The following is an 11,330-nucleotide window of genomic DNA, read 5'->3' on the forward strand; positions in this document are numbered from 1 at the left end:
GTCTGAAGGAGAACTCAAAGTGACCTCATGGCAAGAATGTTTGAGGAGGCTGAGCAAGATGTGTTCATTCATTCATTCCTCCCTAGGGGTGAATATGAGACACACACATGGAAGGATCCCTCAATTGCCACAGAGCCAAGAGACGTAGGCAGTCTTGCACTGTCCACCACTGTACAAATGCCATTGGGACCATTATTACACAATTCATCGACATTGTGGGCAGATATAAAGGATTGGGTAGAAGGAAGATTAAACCCAATGTCCACTACATAGGAGATCCAATCCCCTCCAGCAAAAAAGTACCTTAAGCATGCAAAGGTGAGAACCCCCAAATTTTTCAAAATACCTCTCAAAATCAACTGGGATGGTATTATGAAAGTGATGACACAAATGCTACAATTCCAATCCATCATAATGGGTACCAAACATTGGCTATCTTGGATGGAGGAGCGGAAGTGAGCATCATTACAAAATGATGTTGAGAAAACTAGGGTAAACCGATTTTGGAAAGAGCAGATCTGATTGTTAAAATGGCACCTGGAATATCTTCAAGACCCATGGGGCTATTGAAGAATGTAAGACTTAAACTCTTTATGTTCCGCTACTGTCATACATTCGTGGTAATGGACTTTCTGCGCCAACCGGACTCATACGACATCATCTTGGGTAGACCTTTCATGAGGGAATCCAAACTAGTGCATGATTGGACATTAGATCGTGTGTATGCACGAAGGGACTCGCAAATCCTAAAGATAGATCTACGAACGTGGAAAGCGCATCCAATGGAAGGGAAATTGTTTGGCAATGATTTAGTCACCACTGAGCGAGCCGTGTCCTTACAAGTCTGCTAACCAATGGTGGAATTTTCAATGGAGGAGGAAAAAGCTAAAATTTATGTGTCGTTCCCCCCTCCAGAATTCAGTGAAAATTGGATACATGTGCTGGCCACTATAGATGTTTTGCAACCCAAAGGAACCCAATATGTTGAATCAGGGAATGTTCCTTCCACCTCAGTGTGCATGGTCGATGTGCAACCAAGAGAAGAAGATACAGAGGATGAAGCCTCCATGGCTCAAACAAAAGGAGAGGATGAAGATAAACCAAACCTACTCTCAGTGCACCGGACCATTTCAAAACATACACCATTGATAAACGAAAAGTGGTCCAATTGACGGCTAAAAGAGTAAAGGAAGATGGTCTGTCTACATCATACGATGGTCTAGCTGAGGTTAAGAAAATTGATATTGTAGAGCCAAGGGAGGAAACCAAACCTGTCTATATCGCTAAGGACTTGACTTCAACTGAGAAAAAAGACGCATCGCTCTCCTCAAAGAATTCAAGGATTGCTTTGCATGGAAATACATAGAGATGACAGGTTTACCACCTGAAGTGGTATAACACAATCCCAATCATGGAAGGATCAAGACCAACGAGACAAAATCTGTACCACATGAATCCAAAATATGTAGCAATTGTAAAGGAGGAAATTGACACACTCATTGCTGCGGACTTCGTCTATGAAATTGAGCACACCGATTGGCTATTACCAATCGTGATAGTACCAAAGAAATATCGACATTACCTATTGGCCAACAAGTTTGTATTCTTTGTGGACCGTCAAGCACTATTATATTTGGTGAATAAGCCTTGCACCACAAGAAGAATCGCTCGCTCTTACTCTTGGAATTAGACTTCACGGTCACAATAATAAAAGGAACACAACATGTGTTGACCGATCCCATGTTTAGAATTCCGAATGGGAAACCTGCAACAACTGGTGTTGATGATGATCTCCCAAATGCTTGTTTGTTCAAGCTAGACATGGTGCTTGAATGGAGTGAAGAGATATCAGACTATCTAGCTTATGGTTTTTCGCAAGAACGACCCTTAAATAAGGACCCCTTAAATAAGGACAAAATGTGTCGGTTTATTGAGTTAGCTATGCCTTATCAATTGATTTGCTGGAGAATTGTACAAGATAGGCAAGGATAATATCCTAAGATGATGTGTACAGGAAGATGAATTTGTCACAATACTAGATGAAACACATTCGAGAATAGTCGAAGAACACTTTGCTGGGGAGGTTACAACTCGCAAGGTGCTTCAAGCACGACATAGTTGTGGTGATTTCCTTTATGCTCTTTGCTTTTACAACTTTGCCACTTGGGTTAGTACTCTCTTCAAGAGCTGAGACAAATTCACCTACTGTGTTTGGCAATGTACCCCTACATGATAGTCGTCCATTTGTTGGCAATATGCAATGTTCATCAAAGATTAGATACTTACATCCCAACACTCTTGTTTGCAAACCTTGGGCAATGCTTTGTTTTGTCCTTTTTGTGGTGACCAAAATGCAATCCATTGGCTCCTCACGTGCTTTACTAGTCATAGCAAGGTGCATTCTTCAAAAAAAACAAAAATTAAAGCTCCTCATTCACCATCTTTGATATCTCCACATATTCCTTTTGTGAACAATTCACAAGAATTCTTGCTACCCACTTCTCATGTAACTTTTTCCTAACCTTTAATGCTTAAATCAAGATCCTTGTTGCCTCAATTGAGTGTTGCCTAGATAGTATCACCAATATTTTTGAATATTGTGCAAATTTGCATACTTAGTGGTTTATTGGTTTTTGGGTCAAATGGCATCAATCTACACAAGATGATGATGGTCTAGAATTCCTATCAAAGTCTTCCAACAAAGATTTAACATGCATCCCAACCAAGGCTCTTGAGTGGAATGTTGGAAGTCCTTGAAACTCCAAAAGGGCAATATTCCTCATAATCGAATAAATCATCTCTCCCATGCTTTGTCTTTGAGAAGTCCCCATATAAACATTAGTGTCAACACCCCCTCCATGCCACTTGACTCCAAGATTTTATTTGTGTGCTACTTTGTTCTTGTCATTCCCCTTCTTGTTTTCTTTTATTCCAAAAAATATTTCAATTTGCTGAAAACTTTAACATACAAAGTTGGATTTGGATTAACTTCCAAGTCAACATCCTATCCCATCCCAATAATGTTGCATTGTAAGCTAGATTAGTTGCCACTTGTTCAAAGTAAGAATTTCCGCTTTTTGTAGTGAAGCTGCAACACTTAATGACATATTTATCATTGTGCATATTGCAGGAAAAAGTAAGATCCCATGGATTCAGGATGGACAATTGTAAGTAAGCAAATGGTTCACCCTTTATATTGGAGATGTCCGCATATCACAATGTATCTTCCACACTATCAAAAAAACACCCCTCTTGTTTTTGGAGTTTTGATCAACCACTATTCTTTGATCTGGATAGTCTCTAGGCATGGAGGATCTGCAGATAAGATAAGCAAGCATGAAGTGTCCAGCCAGCCTCTGCTGACTTTTGCATACAGTTTCATTTTAGTAGTGTCAAACACTATAGCTTTGTGGCCATTGAGGCCTCATGGCATACATTTAGGACCCAACTTGATGGTAAATCAACGAGTACATGCCTAGGGACCTCGTGTGGCAGATGACAAACATGCTCCTTACAACTTGATGGTAAATCAACACATGTACATGCCTAGGGACCTTGTGTGGCAGATGACAAACATGCTCCTTACAACTTGATGGTAAATCAACACATGTAGTTGTGTTTCATTCAAAATACTTATTTTGTAAGATAAAGAACCTTGCAAGAGGTTATGCGAAAACATAACAGTGGGCAAAGAATAGAATTTTTTCTATCAGGCTGCCTAGCTTTACCAGCAACATGAAGTTGTTCTAATATGTGCATTTTATTACACATACATCATACAAGGATTGGGTCACCAAGCCCAAGCATATCACCAAGTCAGCTCAGACAAGAGAATAGTTTGTTGCCGACATCACTTGTTCAAGCATACATATGTACAGTTGCTTTAGGGCAGTGGTATGCCCACTACTAGCTGACTTTATCCACATGCAGCTGCACTGCAATCACCATGCAGTCATTCCGAATCTTCTTTTGCCAGATGTCTTGCCAGCTTCATTTTATTCTGCATTCGTCAACCAGGACAGATAAGGGTGGATAAACTTAATACACCGTCGATGTTGCTTGGATGGGCACTCCAAGTCTTACAAAGAGTCATGATGGAGCAGGGAAAGGCCATCGGGAGGCCTTTCCTACGAGGAAGATGGGGACCCATCTTCCCTAGGAGGGGCCGACCGATGGCCTTTCCTGGCCGTCATGCTCTGGGGGAGCCAATCAGAACTGTCCACAGTAGCAGCAAGATGAATGATGGAGATGGGCAGTGCAATGAGGGCATGACCAGTCAGCGCTTGGAATGAATAGCCACAGCTGAAACTTTCTGAGGGTGACACATCAGCAGGAAGAAGCATGCAAGTGAAGGAGATTTAAGTTCTGTTGCAGAATGGTGCCCTGATTGTAGGGTCCAGATTTGACTTCTGGCGACCCAAGACCATGACAGGTTTCCACCTCCCCCAGTTCCCCCCAACCCCCTCCCACACACACAAGAATATGCGGGGAACCAGCCTAATCCCAACCCTAGGTATTACAAATATACTGCTCTATATGATAGAGCTTTTCAGAAACAGAAGACAAGCAACGGTAAATGTCAGGACAAAGCAAGCTTACCCATTCCTCTAGAATGTTCCCCTCCCCGACAATTTGCACTGGCCCCTTCTCTGACGAGGGCTTCTTGCATGCCTCATTAGCAGCATCTGCTTCTGCTATGCGCTTCTTAAGATTCTCAAGCTCCTATGGATAAACATGGACATGGCAAGTTTCAACTGCACTTAGTTTAAAGCATTGCTTATGGGATAAAAATACAAAGCATTGTTTATGGAATAAAAATACAATGAACGGCCAACATTAGGAGAGCAGCATGTAAGGAATATTACGGCAGTAGGGTTCTCTGGATCTAAGAAATGAACCCGAAGAATTTGCTCCACAGCAACAAGGTCCTTCTTCTCATCAAACTTTGAAAATTACCAAAACATAAAAAGAAATTAGTGAGTATAAATGTGCAAAAAGTACTAAACATCTATTTCACATTGACTCAGAAGACGTCATTATAAAATGCTTACGATAACTTTGAATTATAGCAATAGAACACGTACATGCACATGCACACATACCATCTCAGGAGTGAATTCGACTCCTTCGACCATCTTCAAGCTGATAATCTTGAATTTGTCCCTTGCCTGGTTCCTATGAGCTCGCTCTGGGTGCTGAATGTGTTTCACAACTGCAAATGGAGGATGTGAAGCCCATTAGCCGCGAATTGAACCTCTTAACACAATGCATTCTTCATGGATAAACCATCATATGCATGTGGATAGGTGTTAATAATGGCACGTGGCCTTCAATTTCCATGTTATTGAGCCAAAACTTGAGTGCTTAAGAGTATCCATTTCATCACAGCCTGCAGCTCCACACTACAAAGTTTAGACAGGCTTTTTATCCTGGATAAGCTGATTTCATACAAGTTACACGGCATCCATCTCCATCCTTGGTGCATACATATACATGCAGAGTTTTCATTATGATAACACTGTGTTAATGCAACTATGCTTAGGGAGCTTACCGGTTGCAACAATAGACTCTCCAGGTGAGAGAACGCCATTGGGTGGGCGCATGAAACAGCTTTTGGGTGCCGTTGTTTGAAACTGCAAAAGAAGCTTGCATGATTTTAAACATGGCAGCTCAAAACAATGTTTTCTCTGCAGTTCTGGACATACCAGGTGCCAGAGAGTGCTAACGATTCACAAACAGCAAGTTCAGCCTGCGTGTACCGAAGTGATTCAAAAAAAAACAGTTGTGGCTCACCTTGAATGCAATCTGAGAGCGGCTCACATTCTTGATTCTGACAGCGCTTGTGGCCTGTTTTCCGGGTTCATCTGACACACACACATGGAGGAGGAAATATCAGTAACCCTGCCATTACAAACACCCAAATTGCAAAGAGCTCATTAGAAAAGGGTTTAGCTGAGACTTACTCCCAATGACAAACTCCATGTATGGATTTAAAATCGCATATATGCACACATACATGTGTATATATCCCATTCATAACCACCAGAAAATTAATGGATTTAAAATCGCATATAAACACATATATCCCATTCATAACCACCAGAAAATTAATGGATTTTTAAAAACATCCAATACACAACTTTTTATGCCCAAAGAACCATTTGAGAAAATATTTGCAATTATTTATGCCAACAAACCTGTTCATGAACAAGCTAATTTCTAATGCCCAATTGTATTTTGTTGAAAACACACACATATAAATGAATTAAAAAAATGTTTCCAACATTTGTTTTTTTTCTTCCCCAAATAAGATTTGTGCCCTTTACAACCATTTATGCCCACATAACGTCAGAAAAGCAATTTGTGCCCATAAATTTTTTGTTTCTTAGAAACAATATATGTTGAGCCCATTCCAAAAAAAAAACAATTTATATGCCCTCTGGAAATTTTGAAAACAAATTTACTTACAAGGGAAATAGAGCTTCTTGTCAGGCTCAAAGCTGAGGCGGCGTCTGTGCAGGAGGGCTTTAGTGACTGCTTTAACAAAGGGGCCATCGCCGCTGTCCTGACGTTGGGTATAATGATGATGGTGATGGGGATGGAGGTGGAGGTAATGTTGGTGGTGATGATCCCGGGGGCTTTCTTCTGTGGATGAAGCCGAGGCGGGCATGGAACGGCTCTGTGTGCTCACCTGCTCCCCCCATAGCCTCCTGCAGAGATTCCACCCTCTGCCTGCACCATTCTCGCTTACCCTGGCCTCCACGGCAGTCATCTGCCCCCACGGAATAAACCCTAAAAACTCAGGCTATGGCGAGAGCGAAATCCTTAAAAAAATATAGTTATGGCGACTCAGGAGAAACCCTAAAAATAACCAGAACATCAGAAGCTCACGCTTCCATAGCAATGTCTGCAACGATTAAGCAGATTTTCGCCCCTGCGAGAAACCCTACAACCTCCCTTACAGCTGCGAAAACCTAATCATCCCAACTTGGAAACCCTAAAACCTGCAGAAATTCCCCCGAGTGGGAAGCTCTATAAACCTTGTAGCTATGGCGATGGAGTGAGGTCAAGCTCGATTCAAAAGCTGCAGAATCTCGGGTTTGAGCAAGGAAGGGAAGCCCTTATGGACAAGGCGAGCATGAGAGGGAGCTTTTGAAGGGTGACGAGGGGTTCTGTTGCATGTTCGAAAAGCAGAAGGGTAGGTAGAAAAGATGAGAGAATGTGCGCAGCAAAAAGCGTAGGCTTTTGAGCTGTGCCATTTTCTGAAGGAAGGTGGTGTAGTGGCGCCTCCTCATTTTGCTGCCTTTTTTTTTCTTTGGGCTGCCTGTTTGAAAATGGCCCGTACATAAGTTTGGTAAGGTGGGGGCCATGTAAATCTTTTAAATTTTCATTAGCTATAATAAGCCCACGGGCGCGTAGGCGAGTGAATAGAACGGTTGGGTCCCATTGGTTCGATGCCATCGAGTTGCACAACAGGGGTACAACGTTATATATATATATATATATATATATATATTCTCACAAACACAGAACTTAGCCATAATACTCAAGAGATGCGTTTTTAATCACACCCCTTCCATGGAGTGAGAGGAGAGGTTGTCAAATATCAAACTCGGCCCCAGGCATCCGGTGCCAAGCACTCCCACGGGATAGCTCCCCCACCCCACTCCGGTAGCATACATATATGATAGCATAAGCCATAATTGCTCAAGCCTAAGGATTTGCATTCTCATTTGTGAAGTGTAGTGCACTAGAGTGAGGTCGACAACTTTGACCCTTAAAGAAGACGGCTACATCCTAGCAATTCTTTGTTTATAGCCAATCAACATTGGCCATGTCAAGCAAAAGTGTTCATTTATTAGTCCTTCTACAACCTAGTGGTGGGATTACAACTAGAGCGCTTTCAGGGGGGCACTCTACAACCTAGTGGTGGGATTACAACTAGAGGGCTTTCAAGGGGGCACTCTACAACCTAGTGGTGGGATTACAACTAGAGCGCTTTCAAGGGGGCACTCTACTTCCAGCCCACTTACCTGAGTTCTCTTATGTGTTCTTGGCATCCGATTACGTAGTCCACTGTGTGGGAAAGTTACGTGCGTCTTCTTTCATCAACCATTTGTTTGTTTACAAGCATAAGAAGACACGTGACTACTATGCAATATGCTCTTGGAACATGCATCCAGCTCATCTTTCAATTCACTAAGCTAGGATGTTAAAACTATTTTCCCTCCTCCTCTTATAATACAATTACTGAGGGTAGGTCTCAAAACGGGTGTGCCCCATTGTAATTTTGTCTATTGATTGAGCATAGAGAAGCCTCATTGTACTACCAACAACTCAAAAAAGCAGGTCGCAAAGGTTGTAGTTGGAGGCAATGCAATCACCCATCCTATGTCTAATGATCATGTGACTGCCATGCACTTTTTTCTGGGCACTTTCACGTATGTATAACTATATGAGGATGGGCCGAAAATGCAAGAGCATGGTAGTAAGGCTAGTACATAAACACCCTTAATTATAATAATAGCAAAATTTATGAAAGCGTGTTATGGCAAAGGTTTTGGGACTTTGGCTCATCAAACACAAGTAGTCCTAGCCATGACATCTTGGCCACCCATTCTAACCACCCCAATACCCACCTAACATCTAGTAGCTTGAGCTAGGGATATTCCACAACTATGAGGGTTCCCCACCAGGTCTATCATACCCTTGAGGGTGGGGGCGTGTCACATTATATATATGTAACAAAGCACATTCATGCACGGAAAGAGTTTTTCTTAATTGAGGGACTTACATGCCATGTATACATGCAAGATGGGATTAAGAAAATTGTTGTTAAATGTAAGCAATTTATGTGAATTTACAAAAAGGGGGTTCTAAATCTATATTACACTTATAATTATGTTTGAAATATAGAAATGGAAATATAGAGGTACTTCAAATACATACACGCACCCACTTGCTATATGGGTTTTTACACAATGAGAAACATCCCCCCAAACACCCACCACACATACCCACTGCCCAAGCACCCATGCCCAAACTCCCACACACACTACCCCGCAGTTCCTCCCTTTTCCCATCCTAACATCACAACATGGATGGTAAGGTCCCTTTTGAAAAGCTTTTTTATGCTCGCGTTACTGAAAATTAAAACATGCCACTCATTTATTATTATGCAATCCGCACAGTACTCTACTAGATTATAATATTATAGTTGGTGGAATTCACATGCTCATGTATGGTAACTTGACAAGTACTATACAATGATATTTTTTGCAATCAAGTATCTTAATTTTGTCTTGTAGTGCATGTCTAAGAGCTCACTAACGTGCTTGGTGGCAACCAATACCATAGCTTTCACTTTGTTTATCTTGTCACCCACCGGGGAGCAATGAAAGAGAGTCTTATCACACAATTAATAAGAGAAGGGTGGTACACATTTATGCAAATTTTCATGCATGATACTTGGGAATTGAACAAGTTGTTTGAGCAATAGTCTGAAACACACCAAGAGATTGGAATTTTCATGAGTTGATAGTGGTTCTAAAAACTTTTTGTGTAGTGTCAACTTGTTGGACCCACCATTCTCTTTAAAATTATGTAAGAATAACATATGAGAGTTTTCACTACAAGTCAATATCAACATGGGAAGCTGCCCCACATATGCTTATGATGTAAGATAGATGTTATTATTGCATGTAATGATATTTCTTAACAAGAGCAAAGTAATCATTAGGTATGATTTTATATGACAACTTCATAAGGCTATATGCATGTGATCTCTTCAAACATCCATTGTGTTGAGTGAGACCATTTACCACATATAAAGCTTTCCATATCATTGTGAGTAGCACTTTCAATTGAAAATACAATAAACATGTGTAATATATCTTCGTAAAAAAATGCATGAGCAGGTTGTTTAACAAGCTTTAAAAAATGGCCATGATGATAATGCTAGGGAAATAGTTCATTTTTTGAAAGAAGTGTGCTCAATAAAAACATTAAGAAGTTAATCACATCACATTTATTTTAAATGTTTTCCTATTACAATTGGTTAAGGTAAAATTAGAGATATGGCTTCACCATAACCTAAAGTGTCTTTAGACATTTGTGGAGTTCTTGTCTTTCCTCATCTTTTGTCAACTCAAAAAGAGGTAAGATTAGAGACATGGCTTCACCAAAACCTAAAATGTCTTTTGACATTCATGGAGTTCTTATCTTTTGTCAAGTCAAAAAGAGTTAACAGTAGCATGTTATATAATATGCCTTAGGCCAAGAGTTATGTGACAAACTCTTGACAAGAACACATAGCTTCTAGTGATAAAATTTTATCAATCCTAAGCACATCCACATAGTCTAAAAAAGGTCTCAAGTAATCAAAGGTATATGAAACTTTAAACTTCTATAGCATTGCCCTTTATGTAAGAAAACACAACATCTAGTGTGACACAATTCACATTCACATTCTAAAGATCAAATATAGCTTGATGCATATAATTGACACAATACAACAAAATAACAAGACTTTATTTGTCTCTGAGAATACAAAAAATGGTGCCTCCTCTAGTGATGTGTTCTTGAGCTAGGAACTTTAATGTTATATGAAAGAACATGACAATAATGAAAATTGCTTCAATAAAAAGTCATACTTGAATGACTTATATCATGCATGAGTGATCTCATGGACTTTGTATAGGGCCCTAGGTGGTCAAGTTGGTATGACTTACAACTTATAAACTAAGGAGTTTGATAGGACTAGCTCTAATCACATTCCTCATAAGACATGTATGACATGGGTGTGTCTTTAACCACATCCAAAGGTTGTTTGGCCCCCTAGTGAACCTTGAAAAATGAACAAGCAAGGCACACAAAGGGTGTACCCCTCTATGTATGAAATTTCATGTTGTGATAAACACACAAGTATTAGACATTCCACAAGGAAAACTTTGCACAACTTTCAAATGAAATAGAGAAAACAATACTAAATTGTTACTAGACATTCCACAAGGAAAACTTTGCACAACTTTCAAATGAAATAGAGAGAACAATACTAAATTGTTACTATAAAACCATCTAATTACATTAGATGGTTTTAGCTTCCCACTCATGTGCTCCAATGAAGGGAGCTTTGATAGTATAACCAAAATTCATGACACAAATGCTGTATGCATAGACAAAACATTGGCACTCATGCACTAATGGTAGATGAGTGAATGATGAATAAAGGGCCACACTGTCGATCTGTATATAGGCTCCTAAGGTGGTCTATGATCATGTCAACAATATCCAACCATGCTATGGTTGGCTCCGACTTGATCCAATAGTCC

At 40.4% G+C, this 11,330-nt stretch overlaps 1 protein-coding gene across 1 annotated transcript; it reads right to left on the minus strand.

The window, feature by feature from the left end:
• Positions 1-3,618: 3,618 nt before the first annotated feature.
• Positions 3,619-7,268, minus strand: LOC147609990 (vesicle-associated protein 4-1-like). The gene is made up of 7 exons (XM_086787067.1): positions 6,469-7,268; positions 5,794-5,864; positions 5,552-5,633; positions 5,103-5,212; positions 4,866-4,943; positions 4,600-4,722; positions 3,619-4,000 (listed from the first exon to the last, which is right to left on the minus strand). The coding sequence occupies exons 1-7, from the start codon at positions 6,770-6,772 to the stop codon at positions 3,953-3,955; spliced, it is 816 nt and encodes a 271-aa protein (XP_086643193.1). The 5' UTR covers positions 6,773-7,268; the 3' UTR covers positions 3,619-3,952.
• Positions 7,269-11,330: the final 4,062 nt, after the last annotated feature.

This window comes from Cibotium barometz, chromosome 50 (assembly GCF_041138505.1).
Source record: "Cibotium barometz isolate CiBa-2024 chromosome 50, ASM4113850v1, whole genome shotgun sequence".
Classification (NCBI taxonomy): Eukaryota; Viridiplantae; Streptophyta; class Polypodiopsida; order Cyatheales; family Cibotiaceae; genus Cibotium; species Cibotium barometz.